At 37.1% G+C, this 18,240-nt stretch overlaps 2 protein-coding genes across 3 annotated transcripts in view; one reads left to right on the plus strand and one right to left on the minus strand.

Moving 5' to 3' along the window:
• Window positions 1-13,411, plus strand: LOC145332850 (uncharacterized). Of its 2 annotated transcripts, none has more exons than XM_080177934.1 (9): window positions 1-466; window positions 1,409-1,507; window positions 2,248-2,327; window positions 2,934-2,992; window positions 11,011-11,055; window positions 11,293-11,365; window positions 11,856-11,944; window positions 12,286-12,675; window positions 12,815-13,411. In XM_080177934.1, exons 1-9 carry the CDS (start codon window positions 422-424, stop codon window positions 12,883-12,885), a joined length of 951 nt encoding a protein of 316 aa, XP_080034060.1. In that variant the 5' UTR covers window positions 1-421; the 3' UTR covers window positions 12,886-13,411. The 2 variants fall into 2 exon arrangements, with proteins under 2 accessions (XP_080034060.1, XP_080034061.1); XM_080177935.1 differs by having other exon boundaries at window positions 2-466; window positions 12,804-13,411.
• The window catches only part of LOC145332849 (uncharacterized), a 23,102-nt gene continuing 18,228 nt past the window's right edge, over window positions 13,367-18,240 (minus strand). Inside the window, exons 16-22 of the mRNA XM_080177933.1 lie at window positions 17,057-17,133; window positions 16,694-16,754; window positions 16,407-16,471; window positions 15,296-15,341; window positions 14,875-14,935; window positions 14,434-14,542; window positions 13,367-13,523 (exon numbers count right to left, since the gene is read on the minus strand). Of these exons, the coding sequence (XP_080034059.1) occupies window positions 13,472-13,523; window positions 14,434-14,542; window positions 14,875-14,935; window positions 15,296-15,341; window positions 16,407-16,471; window positions 16,694-16,754; window positions 17,057-17,133 (471 nt within the window). The 3' untranslated portion in view covers window positions 13,367-13,471. The remainder of the gene's footprint in view (window positions 13,524-14,433; window positions 14,543-14,874; window positions 14,936-15,295; window positions 15,342-16,406; window positions 16,472-16,693; window positions 16,755-17,056; window positions 17,134-18,240) is intronic.

Below are 18,240 nucleotides of genomic sequence, written 5' to 3' on the forward strand. Positions count from 1 at the left end.
AGTCATTTATAGATTGTGAGAGTAAAAACGTTATTTTAGAATATTTAAATAGTTATATTTATATTTATTAGTTTAGATTATTTAATGACTTTTAATAGAAAGCAAATGTCTGCCCGTCTGAAAGTTTTTGGAAACTAGAATTTCTCTGCTGCTAATTAACACCAAGATTAGGTTCCCCTACTCACTTTTTTTGTAGGCTCGGCAGCCGTGCATGTAGTTAAGAAAAAAACAACGTTTCCTAACATTAAAACTATGGAGTCAAAACCTGTTACTAAAATGTCATTCAAATGTTTTAAAGACAATTAAGGGTTTAAATTACTATGGCAAGCTCATTTCTGTTTAAAAGTAGTAATGTGAACATAAGTCATTAGTGACGACCAATGAGTAATGTATTTCTCACTTGTTTATTTTTCAGAAAATAATGTCTGCTGCTGTCACGTTGGGTTTAGGGGCCAGAGGACTTAGGGTAAGTTTTTTGTCGATTGATGCAGCAATTCTACAACTTGTTACGTTGTACCAGGTATCTAAAGTGATAAGACATTGAATGCTATATTTAAGTAAATACACTATGAAGATACCCAGCATAATTATTAGTAGAAAAGTTTGGATCCTCCTGTTAGTATGACCCTGCCAATTAAGATTTAGTACAAAACAGTAAATGAAAAAAAGAAAATAAGTAAGTGATCAAAATTAACGAAAATAATAATGTATCTTCATTATCCTTTCTGCGGGTTTTATTATTGATTTTTTGTTTGTTTGTAAGCTGTAACAAGTTACAGTTATTCTTTTGTGTCTCTTGCATATGCATAAACAAACATACACAAACAAGCATTATAGTTGTATTTCTTTCGAAAATTTGTTCTATAGCTCTTTTAGAAACTTTACACATTTAGAATGGCCCGCTTATATGGGGGTTGCCCCTCCCCCCCCCCCCCCCCCCAAGAAAATAGCTTAAAAACCACTACAGGACCAGTAGATATATTCCCTGAAGAGTAGAATCCAATCGGTTCAGTGGTTATCAGGATCTTAAGCTTCAGACGGACGGACGGACAGACATCAAGCTACTTTGTAATTCAATCAATTCCTAATTTCGAAAATTCTAGTGTCTTCCAAAGTTTGAGAGTGCGGGAAAGCTGTACAAAAATTTGTTAGATTATTGTAATGGATTTATTATTTCTTGGATCTTACACCAGATTAGCATGTACTCTAATATAATGAAAGGTGTAACGGGCTAAAATAACGATCCTTCTCTTTACGTCTTTCCCTCCCCTCCTACTTAATGAACGACTTGGCCAAAAAAATGACAGGGGAAGTATCAACCTAAATTGACGACATTTTTTTTTTGTCATAATATCCACGTATATTCTACATCCATTATTATTACAGATTAGTTATTTTATTATTTCAGGACACAGATTATTTCTCTAAGTCAGATCCATTTATTGTTGTGTCAAAGCCAACTCTGGATGGTGGTTTCGAAATTATCAGAACTTCAGAAACTAAAAATGTAAGTTAATTTGTAAAATCTTTCTACTTTTGCATCTGTCTTTCTTTATGTCTGTCTTTCTGTTTGTCTGTCTTTCTGTTTGTCTTTCTGTCTGTCTTACTGTATGTCTTTCTGTCTCTCTGTCTGTCTTTCTGTCTGTCTTTGTGTCTGTCTTTCTGTCTGTCTTTCTGTCTGTCTTTCTGCCTGTCTTTCTGTCTGTTTTTCTGGCTGACTTTCTTTCTGTCTTTCTGTTTGTCTTTTTGTGTTTTTGTCTGTCTTTCTATTTGTCATTCTGTCTGTCTGTTTTTCTCGCTGTCTTTCTGTCTGTCTTTCTGGTCTTTGTTTCTGTACGTCTTTCTGTCTATCTGTCTGTCTTTATGTCTGTATTTCTGTTTATCTTTTTGTCTGCCTTTCTATCTGTCTATCTGTCTGTCTCTATGTCTATCTTTTTTTTTTTTTTTTGTCTATCTATCTGCCTTTCTGTCTTTTGTATATTTTCGTTACTTCAATGTATGTCTCTTTTCGGTCTGTCTTTCCTACTGTGTATTATTCTGTATCTCCAACCTCCATGTAACATTTTTAAGTAGACATTTTTCTCATAACTGTTGTCATACTTTTTATATACCTTGAGTTTTGGATTTAAAATCAACAAAACATAAATAAATCTTTTCTATCAATTTTATAGAATTTCAAATTTTATTTGCCAGTTCTTTGTGTGTCTACATGTGCAAGCATGTTAACAAAAATGTGTTTTTATTTAGAATACTCTGAACCCAGATTGGACTGACTTCCATTTTAAAGTAAATGAAATTTGTAATGGCGATATCACTCTGAATATCAAGTAAGTATAAAATAGCTGCAATGTAAGTTACTCAAAATTAAGATCATGAAAAGAAAACGAATATTCGGGTTTCGTCATATTTTTACATTAGCTTTTCTCGTATTTCTGGACCCTGCGGGGTCCTCTAACACTGCAGGGGCCACTAACCCTGCGGGGCTATCATTATCCTAACATAAAATAGTCTATGAAAAGCTAGTGTGAAAAAAAAACAAAAAACAGTATTTTGTATTCTTTCCATGATACCAAAATTATAATACTGCCGCCTGTCACCAATCTTTAAGTATAAATTCAAAATTTAATTTTATCTCAACCCTCCTGTTTTTTTTTTTTTGCTGTTTAAAGCAAAGGTCCTAGATTTGTCTTTCAATATTGGTTATTAAGGGTTCTAGGGTGGCAGATAAATGGAATCGTTTCAATGAAAGTGCCTATCCGAGTACAGGTCATCCCCTCCGCTCCCCTTATTTTACGGTAGGGTAATTTGGGTTAAACATACATACGGGAAAAAACTCCCCCCCCCCCCTTTATTTTCAATTTATTTCTTTTAAAAGAAAGGAAAGACCTACAAATGGGTCAGAATGGAAAAATGACAAAAAATATTATTCTTAGGTTTGAGGTTTATGATGATGATGGTAAAAAAGGCCTGGACAGCAAAGATAAACTTATTGGTAAGAAAATATTTTTTACTACATTTTTAGTAGCGAAGCTTGTCTCAACCATGACACTTTGGTTGAGCTTGACTTCCGAATTAGCGGGAAGTTCACGAGATCAGTTGGCGAACATACAAACCCCCAATACCAGGAACCATCAAGTTTCAACAGCAGGTTTGAATATAGATTTATTGATGAAATTATTTCAAAGACCTGAAGCTCTTATGGTTTCAAATCCCTGATATACTAGGGTCGTTCACACACTATGAGACCAATGATAGGCCCAATTTTGTTCTCCGAAATCTTCACACTCTCATATCTCATTCAAAAGTAAAGAACGTGCGCATCAAAATAAACAAAACAATCCATGCCGCGCCACATTATCAAAGGAAAGGCTAAAAAGACGACATTTGCGCTTAGTTTTAGGATTAATGATAAGGAATTAATTTCGTACTTGATAAACACAAAGCTTCCTCGAAAAGAGGTTAAGACACACCCCCCGTTTGAAAGTCAAATTAACTTCCTTAACGAGATTCAAGGTTTTTTTGCGCTGAGCACTAGCAACATTTCTCACTAAACTCAACTCACCATAATCACATGAGAATGGCCACATCCCGAAAACGTGACAATTTTGCTCCTAACTAAATGAAACCCCGTGAAATGCATACACAATATTATACTCCTCACTAGGACTCATAATACCTCACATTTTAGGATAGAAGGATAGGGATTGGTTTGAACCATACAACATTCCATGCACATGACAATCACAAGATCACATACACAAATCCTAAAATAGATAATCCTATTAATCATGATGTTGTAATATAACAACTATACTAAATAATAATCATTTCATAATCAATAGGTAATAAATCATTATTAATAAATCAATAAGTACCTACGAAATCAGGTTGAAATGTAAATGTAAACAAATAATGGTAAAAATAAAACGAAATAAATCTTAGACAAGAAAATTAAGATTTATAGGTACTTAAAACTAAATTGTTAAGCATCAAAAAGAGTAGTAAGAAAAAATTTTTCAAAATCCTTGGGCAGAAAGTTTTTCAAACCTAATGAATAAGAACTGTAATATCTTAATCAACAATAAAACTTTTTAATACTTAAAGAATAGCAAAATAATAATATCTTCGTTAGAATTTTCATCGGAATTATAAAAAAAAATACCAATTTTTCTTTGTAAAAAATGAGACTTTAAATATGAATTTTCAATCATTCCTTGATCTGAATAAAAATGTTTTACTTGATTGAAATTCATATATAATTTTAAAAAAAATCTGCTAAAAATACTTGATTTTTTCTTAGAATAAATATCGAATCACGCAACCTCGACACATTTATTCCTTTTTTGTTAAACTTTTCAGGTAAGTTTTAAAATGAATTGTACTTTTGAAAAGAAATTAAACTCAATAAAATTAAATTTGAGCATATGAAATAGAAGAATATTTAATCGCATTTCATTTGATTCTTATTTTAGGCATAAAAATAGGCATATGAAAAATGTGGCTTTTTACTAAAAAAAAAACTCAATTTCCATAAAATAAGAATCAATTATTAATCATAATTTTTAACAACTGCCTGACTGATACAGCATGTTCTTCTTGGGGAGATTTATCTGTCAGTCTGAACAAGACTCTTGCAGTCTTTCTTCCATCCTCAATTCTCGTCACTCGGCCCATCCTCAAACATCTCATCAGCGGATTGGTACTCGTAACCAGAACTATATCTCCGTCAGCTAGTGGCTCCGCCATCTCATCCTTCCACTTGGACATCCGTAATATCTTCGGCAGGATCTCCTGGCGGTAGGCAGTCCAAAACTGGGCAGACAAATCTTCCAACAACTTCAACCTGGAGGAAATTTGGTCCTCCGGTTTCATCGCCACATTGCACAACGGCTGGCGGTCAACATTTCCCAGCAGCTGGCCAGGGGTAATCAGCCGCCAATTCTCCACGTCGTTCGCGGCTTCAATCGTCAATGGTCTGCTATTCATCAACTTGCTAACCTCTGCCAACAGCACCAGGAGCTCGTTGAAATTAACAGAACTATTCACCAACTTCTTGGACAGCAATCTCTTGGTTAATCCCACCATTTTCTCAGCTTGCCCAATGTAATGGTGGGCTCGGGCCGGGATCTGAGACCAAGAAAACTCTACCTGGCTGCCCAACTTCTGCTCTAAAACCTTGCGAGCACCGGATAATTGTGTGCCCATGTCGCTTACTATGATCTTCGGCAGACAATGAACAGCTTCCAACTTGCGCAGGGACAACAGGATACTGCTGGTATCATACTTTTCCAAGGCATCTAACCACAACGCCCCTGAGAATCTGCAGACCACCACGAACACCCACACCTTCTTCGTTGCTGTCTGACTCCTCGTTTTGGCGGCAGCTCTCCTCGTAACCAGCGGACCCATCAGGTCAACTTGCACAGCTTCAAAAGGCCTGCTCGGGACCAACTTGTCAGGTAACACATCCTTCATGGTAGCACGACATTCCTTAGCCCTCTCAACACTGCAGGGCCAACACTTCTTCACTTCCATGATGGCCAACCTCCTTGCCTTCACAATCCAGCACCAACGACGGCTCTCAGCTAAAGTCCCACGGACACCAGAGTGAAGCTCAACATGCGCTTCTCTCATAAAAACAGCAGCTAACCAATTACCAGGCTCCAAAATTATTAAACCTGGCATGTCTTCAAATATCATTTTACGGCCACCAGTAATGGCGTCAATGACTGGCTGTCCACGACCAACCATCTTAAGAATCCTCATCTCCCTGGTCACATAATTTCCTCCGGGACCAACGACAGGCCAGGTCAATGATACTTCATGCACTAATGGATTTAATGACGCATAATTGCCTTTAGCGTCATTTATCCACTCATCCTCTTGGCTTCGTGACACAATGAAAAGTTCCGCCGCCGCCATAAAATTGTACAAAGACGGCTTGTACACAGAATCTGCGGCTGCTACATGACTACCAGCGGCTGTAGTCTTACCTTCTTGTCTGCTCTTTAGCTTCTTCAACCAGGTGTTCGCAACTTGCAGGACAGCTGCCATAATACGTTTGGCCTGTCCAAATGAGCTCCTGTGCTTAAACCTAAAGACATCTTCAGCGGCTTCTCCGGCAACTTTCATTGAACATAACTTAACCATTTTGGTATTCAACTCCTCTGGGGGTAAAACCTGCTTGACTTCTTCGGCAGTTTTCACCGGCCACGCACTTTCATCCTGGCGCAACCATTCTGGGCCCAATCTGTACCTGGAACCTGGTCCCAAATCTGATACCTTGCAGGTGCTTCTTGTGCCCAAATCTGCAACGTTGTGCGTCCCCGGGACCCACCTCCAGTCATCCTTGTTGGTTGCAGATTGAATTTCTCCAATGCGATGAGAATTAAATGTGTTCAACATAGCACTGTTGGAAACTATTTGTGATAAAACACACGATGAATCAGTAAAGTACATCACTCTGATAATATCAAAGGGCAGGGCATCTCTGACGGACTTTGCCAACCTTGTGGACATTTGGCATCCCATCAACTCAAGGCGTGGAATTGACTCACACTTGACCGGCGCAACTCTTGACTTGGTGGCTAGCAGAAACGTTTCAAATCCTTGTCTAGTTGGCCACCTCAAATATGCATTACTTGCATAAGCCTCTGATGACCCATCCGAAAACATCATCAAGGATGGAAGGCCAGTTGGTTCATCCGGAACCACACAACGGTCAAACTCCAGTTTAGCGACCTCAGCTCTATCCTCCAGCGACTTAACAAGTTCATCCCGTAGACTTTTTGGAATGAAATCTTGCCAACCCAAATTCAGCAAACATGTTTTCCGCAGGACAAGTTTAATTCTTAACAGAATAGGGCTGCAAAGCCCGATCGGGTCGAAGGTTTGGGCGGCGAACCTGTGGACCATCTTCTTTGTCAGATTCTCGTCCAAGGCGTCCTGGAGGTTGTACAAATCAGCATCCTCTTTCACCTTCCTTCCCTTGACCTTACCATCTTGGTTGACTCTTGTGGCGATGGACAACACATCGGTGGCTGGCTTCCATATCAGCCCGAGAACCTTGGTAGGCTGGCAATCATCTCCAGAATAAATGACTTGTTTGAAGGAAAAACTACCTTTGCCGATAATTCTGTCGGCCTCTTTCATCATCTCCTTGGCTTCTGGTTTCCATCCTGCTCCCGAAATAACGTCATCTATGAAGCTGTGCTTCTCAAGCTTGACTGCAACTGGAATCTGAGGTAACTTGAATTCCTCATCAGGGTAGGTAGGTATTGGTGGCTCCTTCCATAACTCAGGTTTAGCAACAATTTCACTACCGTTTATCTGCCCCTCTCCATACATCTCCTTGACCTCTGCTTCACTCTTTCCGCCGAACAGGCGGGACGTCAACTTCAGGGCTGTAACCGCCAAGTTTCCCGCAGCCAACTCGCCGAAATTCACAACTTTGGTCAGGTAAATTTCAAGAGGACCATCTGGCGTCGGGGAAAATAAAACTCTCTTCATCTGGCTGTCGAACTCTGTGGCCAGGATGGAGTTATAAAACTTGGAGATATCCGCGGTTATACCAACCTTGTAACCGCGGAAAAGCATCAAATGATAAAAAATCTTCTGCATTGGCGGCGGGCCTCCCAGCATTATGTTATTAAAACTGGTACCCTTGAACGTCAGAGAACTATTTGCACACAATCGCATGGGTGTGGAACTTGAATCCTCCTTGAAAGCAACCACTATTGATGAACAAGACTTAGGTCCTTCATACTGCAATTCTTCAGGCGTGGCTTTTTGAAAAACGCCTCTTCTTATGGCGTCGTTGAATACCTCCACATACATTCCATAGGTACCTTCCTTGACCATCCTGGCACGATCCTTTTCAGCAATTTTGCGGGCTAAACTCTCATTGTAGGGTAAAGTGTGAGGATCTTCAATATAAGCATATTGACCTGTCCACTTGTTGGACTGCAAGTCTAGTGTTAAACCTGCCTCAATTATCCTCTGCCTCTCACGCTGGTCCCAGGTAGTGCCGTCGGCCATAGCCTTACACTCTTGACAAGCAGTACATCCTGGACAAAGTGCCTGCGGCTGTACGCCAAACGATTCAGACGTCAGAAAGTCTGGCAAAGTGCCTCCACTGACACTGACAGCCTTATAAGCCGACTTTTGATCTCCAGCTCCACCATCAGCACTCGTACAGATAAAACCACTACCAAAAATGGTTCGCCACAACATAGACTGGCCCACTTTCTGGTAGGTTGAAGGAAACACGTCAGGATGTGTATTTCCAATGATGATATCTAAGCCTCCACTAATATATGTAAACCTTTCTGGCGGCATTTTAAATATCTCGGCGGCAGTTTCGGGGTGGACCGAGCGCATCTCGTTGGCCCCGCCGAGGGTAGGCATGACAGCTGCCTCAAACTCCCTCATATTGCTGTCCCTATCCTTCAGATAAAACACAACATTGCGGCAGGAAGACTCACTGCCATCAGCTACAGAAATAGTTGTATATCTGCCAGTAGATTTCAGCTTCAACTTGTTGGATAACTTCTCAGACACAAGTGGCAAATTTGCCCCGGAGTCAAACATTACCGTGGCGTGGCAGGTGCCGCCGCCAGGTGCTACAACAGGAACTAACTGAAGTAAGAAGGTACAGGGGCTGGGTGCAGAACTTGACTTGTAAACTGTATTCACACCAGCACTAGCCTCATGGAGTAACCTGGAATGGTATCTGTCGCAATTATTGGTACCACAAACACCAAGCTTATCCGATTTATTACATTTGTCAGCAGTATGGCCGTCACATAGGCAAAGTTCACATAATTTCTTCTGCTGGACAACTTTCTTTCGGTCAACCACGTCCATCTTCTTAAACGTGAGGCAACGGAAAATCGGGTGTTTCTCCTTGCAGCTCTCCACAGGACATGCACTGTTCCACTTGGAAGCCTTGTCCTTTCCAGCCTTTCCATTCTTATTGTCGTTGCGGCCAGATACTTGCGCGGCGGCAGCTCTGTCACGATTTCTCTTGCCGGCGCCAGTGTCATAGGACATATCACCGGCCAACATGGCACCCCTGGTCCTCTCCAGCAGTTCTACAATCTTCGGGATGTCTGGTTGGTTCATGCTACCTAGCTCCATCATAATTTTGTCTCTCAAATTTTCAGGGCACTTGTCTTTAAAAATATGAATAAGAGTTAGGTGATTGTAATCCTTGGCTGCAGAGCCAACGATGGTTTCTACCTCCTGCATCATGCTCTTGAAGGTAGCAATTGCGCTAACCACGTCCACAGGTTTATCCACAGGTTTCATCTTGTTCAGCTTAGTTAAAATCCTCATGAACCGGCGAGTGTTTGATAAAAACATCTGGTCAAGAAACGCCCATTGTTCATTGTGATCTCTAATCGCTGACACTTGCTTGCGTAGTTCCGGGTTGGTTATCACCTTCTCCATACACAACATCAGACTTAACCTCTGGTCAGCAAATCCATAACCAGAGCATAGATCCTTAAAGACCTGTTTAAAGTTTGGGTAATCCGTGTCAGTACCGTCGAACGACGGCAACAAACTGTTGTCCCAGCGCCCATACTGCGGGTTGGAACTCCGAATATCCACGGCAGACATACTTCTGGAGAGCATGGCAGGTGTCCCACTCTCATCCAGATTAGATGAACGACGTTCCATCTCTCTAAGCCTTCGGTACATATCACGTACTTCTTGGCGCAACTCCACGGAAATTTTAAGCACTCCCATGTCCATCTTCACCTTCTCAATGACGTCGAGGTTCCTGGCGACAGTGCTTGACCTCGCGTCATCTGAATCATTGTCAAGCCAGTACAGAATTTTTGTACACTGCTCCAACGACGCATAAACTTTATCTGCAACAGTTTTCTGCTCACTAGCTTCATCCAAATCACGCTTAAACTCGCGCAGCTCACTAGTCTCCACGGCAGGTTTTAGACTTTTTATTAGATCAGATTGGTCCTTGACCTCACTAAAAATGTCACGAATTGATTTTACAGTCACATTTTCACATGAACTAAAACTTTGGCAGGCTTTTAGATTGTCATAAAACACTTTTAACTGTTCATCAAAAACTTCTAGCCTTTCACTGCCAATAGCGATAGCTCGCTCAATTTTCTGCTTTTTGGTTAGTGGCATATTGATTCACTAGGTACTTATTTCACAGAAAAATTGTCACAGTTTATTGCATCAATAATTCACTGGATGCTATTGATCTCTTGATGAATGCTAACGCCTATTCATCAGATACTTTGAAATTGTCTCAACCATGACACTTTGGTTGAGCTTGACTTCCGAATTAGCGGGAAGTTCACGAGATCAGTTGGCGAACATACAAACCCCCAATACCAGGAACCATCAAGTTTCAACAGCAGGTTTGAATATAGATTTATTGATGAAATTATTTCAAAGACCTGAAGCTCTTATGGTTTCAAATCCCTGATATACTAGGGTCGTTCACACACTATGAGACCAATGATAGGCCCAATTTTGTTCTCCGAAATCTTCACACTCTCATATCTCATTCAAAAGTAAAGAACGTGCGCATCAAAATAAACAAAACAATCCATGCCGCGCCACATTATCAAAGGAAAGGCTAAAAAGACGACATTTGCGCTTAGTTTTAGGATTAATGATAAGGAATTAATTTCGTACTTGATAAACACAAAGCTTCCTCGAAAAGAGGTTAAGACAAAGCTACTTTATAGGTAATTTTCTTTTTATGTCCGTCTGCAACGCTATGCTGAGATTTTCATTGCTGTTGATTAAGATTGAAATTTAATTATTTATTTATTTTGTCAAAAAGGTTTTGTGATTTCTTTTTTATTTTATGACAGAGCATCTGCTCTATATCATTGCTTTGTCTTACCCATTAATGATATTTTTGTAATTTGTTACTTATGAATGTTGTCATCCTTGTTGTTCATTAAAATACAAATTAGAATTGTATACCTAAATTCGATTATCTGATTATAACTTTGTAATTCTTAGGACAAGGTTTTTTCAGCTTGAAACACTTGGAGTCTGCGCATAATGGTAAGTTTTTATTCTATATGTAAAGTAATAAGGTTTCTTTGTCTGAAGCTTAAGATTTCAATAACTATTGATCAGATTAAGTTTACCTTTTAAGTCACATTAGCCCTGAGATGGTTTTAAGGCTATTTAATTTTTTTATTCAAGCCTTTGGGTGGTTTTAAGCTATTTATATGTCCCATTCTTACTGAAGTTTCTGATCCATTTACAGTATAATTGATGAAATTTTTAATATTTTAGTACAATCCAAGCTGCCGTTGATGGATGGAAAGAACAAGAAGAATAAGGGCATGATGGTTGTCAGGACGTTCAAGTAGGTACTTTAGTAGCGCAGCTACTCTTGCAATAGATTGTGTTATGTCAGTATGTCTGTCAGATTGTTGGTTGTCATATCTATAATAAGGGTTTTGTCCCTTCGTCTGTCAGTTCAAAAAACATATTTATCATCATATACAAACTTATTTGCAAGTAATATATATTTAGAACTACAAAATAAATGAAATATTGTTAGTCTCTTACTTTATATTGCACTAACGGCTATGACCTTGAGGCCTCTAGTAGCCCTTGAAGGGGGGAGGGGTGGTTAAGTCTATCCACTAGAGATAATTTTTTCTGGGGCGTTTTCTCTTGGGAGGTTGTTGATACCCTTCTCCAAATAAGTTATAAACCCAACCAGGACCTATTGGAAGCTAAAAGGAGAACCATATCAGTTTAGTGGTTTGCGAGGTTATAAAGTGCACACACACAGATCCTGTTGCTTTATTATAAAAATTACATTAAAATTGACCTATATTGATATTTAGGTACCACAATGTTGGTGAAGATTCCAACATTGGAGCTGGACGTATTCCATCATATGACCAACAATCCTCTAGACCTAACATTGGCCAAGGTATAAATTTTATTTGTGTTTAGGTATACAGATGTCCAAGGATATGAAAATAAAACTATCATTTTTAATCCCCAAACCGACTAATATCCGCTGGATTAGGACTGTTTCTCAGCCATACTGAAAAGCCATATTACATGTATAGCATAGTACTAAAAAAATCATAAAAATCATAAATTTGATACCAGGTTTGTTTGCCTCGGTGATGACAAAATTTATAACTTTTCATTTTAATATCCACGGAAAGCTAGTAAAATTTTTATATAAAATTATGCTAGAACGGATTTTTACTTATAGAATCCTTTGTTGGGTAGTAAGCAGTTGTTTAGTTTTTATTATTTTAGGTGGAGCGGCAGGAGTATATCCAAGTGCAGGTGGATACCCTGGTGGCAGTCCTTATGGTGGTGGCAGCCAGGGATACCACACAACTCCTGGAGCTGGGTATCCATCCACACCTGGAGGGGCTGCTGGATATCCTCCACCAGTTAGTGGGGCAGCAGGTTATCCCCCAGCACCAGGTGGAGTATCCGGGTATCCTCCAGCACATGGAGGTGGGTCTGGATATCCTGCAGCACCAAGTGGCTACCCACCAGCATCTGGATATCCTCCAGCAACCGGTGGCTACCCACCAGCTTCTGGCTATCCTCCAGCTCATGGAGCTCCTGGTGGATATCCTCCAGCCCATGGAGGTCCGGGTGGCTATCCTCCAGCTCCTGGAGGCTCTCCTTATCCAGGTATAATTGTTTTAATAAAATTTCAATGGTTGAAAATAGTAGACTTTTTAGAACAGATTTCATTTTGCAGAAAAATAACCATAACATTAAATAAAAATGTAGTAATTAAATTGTTTTCTAATACCTAGATGTTATCTAGGTGGGCAGAATATTGGAGCTGGTGGCCTATTCCCTGACAGTCAGCTTCCCCCTGGTCCTGGTTACAGATAACTTATATCTACAATTTCCTGAGGTTTTGTTTCCTGCCAGCCAACTTCCTCCTAGTCCTGGATACAGTTTTTTTGTACCTGTAACTTTTCTGCGAGCTAAATTCTTTTTATATGGACAATTTATGAAACTTACTGCAGATTTGTTTTTGGAGAGATCCGTGTTTTCTGAAGGTTTCCTGATTACAGATAACTAATACACAAAATATTTCTTCCTGTTTATTAAACTTTACTTCCAAATCATCCTATATTTTTCCCCTGTTTTCTAGAAATGTTATTTTAAATTTTATATCACTAGCTACTAAAAACTATCTAGTCTTTTTACAATTTTTAACTTTCATTATGTGTCAATATGTGTAAAAATTTTATTATTGGGCATTTCATTTTTATATTATTTTATATTATAAAAGTTTCACTATTTATTTATGAATATATGTATTTTAAATCTTTGCCATTGTAAGTGTATGTGTATCTTGTAAAAAAGATAATTATCCAAAATTTATTCCAAATAAAATTTTAAACTGTACAAAGTTCTTTTTTAATTTGATTCAAATTATTTTGTTCTATTGCAGCAGAGATTCTATATACTTCTAAGCTCTTCTGATGTCACAAACAACCTTCAGAGCTGTGGATTTCTTCCATCTAAAATTAGAATAAAACGTCTACTTATAAGAACTTTGAATATGGGTGGGAGGAAGAGGATTAAGTATTAATACTTGACTGTCATGTACTATGCAGGAAAAAAGGGAAAATGGACTGTTTATTACACTAGTTTCCAAATTTTTAATAACGTTTTCTTATTAATTAGCTACACAGCTTTGGGATTTTGATTCATTAACCCTTACAGATCGGGGGGGGGGGGGGTCATATTAACCCCCCCCTCTAGTTTTTCAATGTCATTTTTTTGTAGGTAAGATGGAGAGCTGTGACTTCATGACTTTTTAAGTTTAGTAATTATGCGTCGGCAAGAGTTGATTTTATTAGGATATCTGGTCTGTGTCGGTCGTGGTGTCCGGTCAAAGTCGGTTGGGTAGCACCAAAATTTAAAAAAATTCTAAATAAATCTTGATTTCTACATTATGACTTTTGTGTATTAGGTAGAAACCTAAAATTTTTTTGTGAATACTGAGATATCAATGAGCTTATGAGAAAAGTGGTGTTACGACCGTTTGACCGCACCCTGACCGACTTTATGACCGATTTTTATCCGATGGGGGGGGGGTCAATATGACCCCCTCCCCCCCCCCCCCGATCTATTAAGGTGGGAATGGGGGCCCGATCTGTAAGGGTTAATTTGAATTTTCAAACGTTTTTATAAATAATTGTAATCTACACAAGATAAAATTTTATGTATCGTTATTGGGGATGTACATCAATTTATCCGCTATTGTCTTATCTCTTTAGATGCCTATGTACAATGCTGCCCATGGTATGAGTAAATTGTTTACACAAATCTTCTTTATGATTTGATTAGTGTATATAAGTTGACTTCATTTGTTATAATCGGACGGGGGTTGCAATATTTTTTTATACCAAGCTACAGATCACTTACCTGTGGAGGACACTAGTCTTGTACTGCCAGTTATCAACAGCAGGTGGGTCTGCTGGACACTTGGCAGGACTGTTCTCCACGGAGCCAAACTCTACTCCTCCGTCCTTGCCTACATTTTTACATAAATGGTTTGGCAAGTCTAACAGAGTTCAAATCCTTTAGATAAAGATAAAATCTTTCTACTGAAAATTACTCCAATGGTTTCAAGTTATTTTGTTTTATCATAAGATGTGTTATAGCATTAGAGAGGTTTTTTAAATGACATTGAATTATAATTCAAATTTGTTATGTTCTGTGAACTTAGTAAAACATTTGATAACTAAATAAGGAACAATAATCTTCATTGCTAAATCAATGGATTATTCATGTACCAAAAAAATAACTTGGAGTCTTTAATAAATGTTGCAATACTTTACAAATGTTGTATACAATTTGACTCACCAAGAACTGGAGCAAAAATCCATTGCTTGTGCTTGGCATCAAAGAAGAGGTAATGCTCTGGCTAAAAAAAGAACATTATTTAAAAAAGTAGAATCACATAATTATTAGGTACGCTTTTAAATTGTTGGATTTTGATTAAATCTAAAATGATTATAATCATTATACTTTTTTTTTTAAAATGTATTTCCAGAAAAAACTACTTTTTTTCTTGGCCTACACCACATACACATAAACATATTTTTTTAAATGCTTGAACATTTAGATCATTGGTGGAAAAGTTTAACTACTTTTACTTTGTACAATAAAATCAAGATATGTACATAATCCCCCAAAGTTTTTAAGCTAACAAATTGAAGAACCAATTTATGAACTTTAGGAGGTTAGTACATTTTGTAGACTAAAAAAAATGTTTCAAACTCACCACTGGAGTGGGTGTTGTGATTGAAGGTCTTCCAGAAGTAGAGGGGCTAAAAAAGTATATGTTTGATTATAAATTTTATATTTATTAAATAAAACATTTATAATTAGCTAAACAAAAAAGAATAAAGTTATATGTTACGTTAAAATCATGAACAGTAAAATAGACATACAGACAAGTTCAATGTAAAGTAGATATATAGTAGAATCTTCAGGGAGTAAGGGAGGGGACAATGGATCGAATATTTAATTTTTAAGAGTCTCAGACTTTGGGTACTGGCGTAAAGGGAATGTGCACAAATTCAGCAGTTTCTGACGGACTTTGGGTACTAGCGCATCAATGCCCCGCTAACTAGCTGAGTTAGTTTTGAATATTGCAGACAGAAAAATTTGTTATTGATGGCTGGTTTTAACAAATATTTTTTCCCAAGAAAATGTCATTTCATGTATAGAAACTCTACTGTGATATTTATGTATTAAAAATCTAAGAACCCCTTGAATTTAGGTAGCAGTTAAAAATATATGAGAAGGGTTGACAAATTTCTAAACAAGATTTTTCTAGTGAATTATTACAGAATGTTTACTACATTGTGATGTATTGGTAATTTAATTTTCAAGTAAATGATTTTTTCTTAGAACTAATTTTGTTTTAAATTATATTACCATGATCCCTTTACAATTTTGGTCATATTTTCTGAATAAATCTGGTTTTCATTGCTTTTCAGCAAAAACTCTTAAATTGAATGAATTGCCCATTGTCCCCTCCCTTACTCCCTGTAGAATCTTGCACCTATCTTATATAGCACCTGAGTAATTCACTTTTCTCCATTAAAAATATCTCTACTAAGGAGTACTTGATGGACAAACAAAAGAAGAAAATTATGCAGTCTTGGGAATCTTCACAAAAAATATCTAACATCTATCTAGGAATTATTCTGTAGCTCTACTTTAAAAATATTCATTTTGAAGAAAATCTGGATCTAAATTATTTGTGTGTGTCTTTGTGTCTATTAAGATAATTTAAACATTAAGACTTTAGTAAACAAACATTTTCTCAAAAACACAGGGCAATAAGCACTTCGAAGGAAACCATCAAATCTCTCTCTTTAAATTACCTGGAGGGAGTTGAAGCTACTCCATGATCCATCAGCTTGTAGAAAGGATGCTCAGCATGCATACCCTAAACATAACATTATGTCAATTATAATAAATAAAGCTATTCCAGTTATAGATTTTTCTTGATTGGAATATACCTATAATGGTTTTATACCTATAACCTCTAGGCATATTCTAGGAATTTTATATTCTTCAAGCACAGTTAGGACTCAAATTGTAATATTTGTTAAAGTCATTCTGTAAAATTCATACTTAATCCTAATATTCAAAAAGAATGTATGTTTACCTGGAACAAATAATGACCCATAATGTTTCCATAATTCTTGTTGAAAGCTACATCTGTAGTACTAAAAATGGACAAAAAGGATTAAAATAATACACAATAATTTATCTCCAATATTTTAGGAATAAAAATCTGTCTTTAGTAGAAGGCTAACAAGTTTGGTTGTAATGTCTCCTAAAGATCTTAAAGAGCAGCTTAAAGGGCTTTATTAGAGATGGAAGTTCCCCCCAAAAAATGTTTAAGAAACTGCAGTTGTTACTAAACCAACAAGATTTAATAGACAGCAGCATGCAGTTTTGTAACAAAAAAGTTGAGCTAAGTGGATCCCTAACTAAAACAACAGAGAAATCATCTAAAATGTTTTACCTAAAGTTAAGATGGGGAGAAGTACAGACACAACCAGCCTTTCTCAGCAACTCTTCTTGGGACTGGGTCAACTTATCCTAAACATAAATTAAAATTATTTTTTTTCTGAATTTGCTAGACAGACATTAGAGCTAATCACAAACGGTTTATTAGGGACCCTTTAAAAATAAGGGTATCTTAAGCTTTACTTTAGTTTGGGGGAGATAGGCTACCCTTAAATTTAGTAATGTCAAGCTTAAGTAAAGATTTTGATAGGCATACTTTAGCCTTAAATAAACCTCTCATAAACAAGTGTACATAAGCCTGTACTAAACCTTCTTTATTACATCAACTTGCAATAAAAAATAGGAATATTTTAAAATCTTTCTTAACTTATCCTTTATGTATTTGTTTATGTAAAATAACGTGGATTTAAAAAAAAAAGTATTTCATAAATAAATTACAGTTCTCTTTGCATTATTTGTAAGAATAGAATTGTAGAAATGAACTCTTTGTATGATTAAAAGTTCATAAAGGCAAAGAGAAAAAAGTAAAAGAGGGGAATCAAGGGAATTTAAGATTGGACAAAATCAGTAGGCCTGGCCATTTTTGCTGTGCTAAACCATATTGTTGTTGCACCTCTTTCCAAACTAAAAGAATTTAAAGAAGATTAATTAACTTTTGTTATAAAATTTTGATATTAAATTGTTAAAAAAATATTTTAAACCTTTTTCTACTAATATCGTGGATTTAAAAGATTTTTATTAGCAAAGTTACTATATAATATGAATTTATGTCTGTCCATCTGAAACATTTAGGGGAAATTTAATATTTGAGAAAGCCATTTTGGTTCAATTGCTTTTAATAGAAAAGGTTCTGATTGATTTGAAAACAATTTATTTTATCTTTTATCTTCATTTTAATTTCAACATTAAATGAAAATATGCTTTAAATGATATTGGAAAAGATGTTGTCTTAACTCTTATTAGTTTTCCTCATGACATTATAAGGCTGGACCACCAATGTATTTTTCCCCTCTCTCTTTTACTTTAATTACTGCTTCTCTTTTCCCCCCAATTGTTTATCTCTACCCTTTTCAACCGATTCCCCCCAATAAGTGTACCTTAATTTTGTGTTAACACTCACTAGGCCAATCCTCCCCCCACCTCCCCCCCCCCTTAGTGTTCTTCATTTTGGGTTTAAAA

Source organism: Acartia tonsa, chromosome 11, assembly GCF_053477335.1.
Source record: "Acartia tonsa isolate MP-2025a chromosome 11, ASM5347733v1, whole genome shotgun sequence".
Lineage (NCBI taxonomy): Eukaryota > Metazoa > Arthropoda > Copepoda > Calanoida > Acartiidae > Acartia > Acartia tonsa.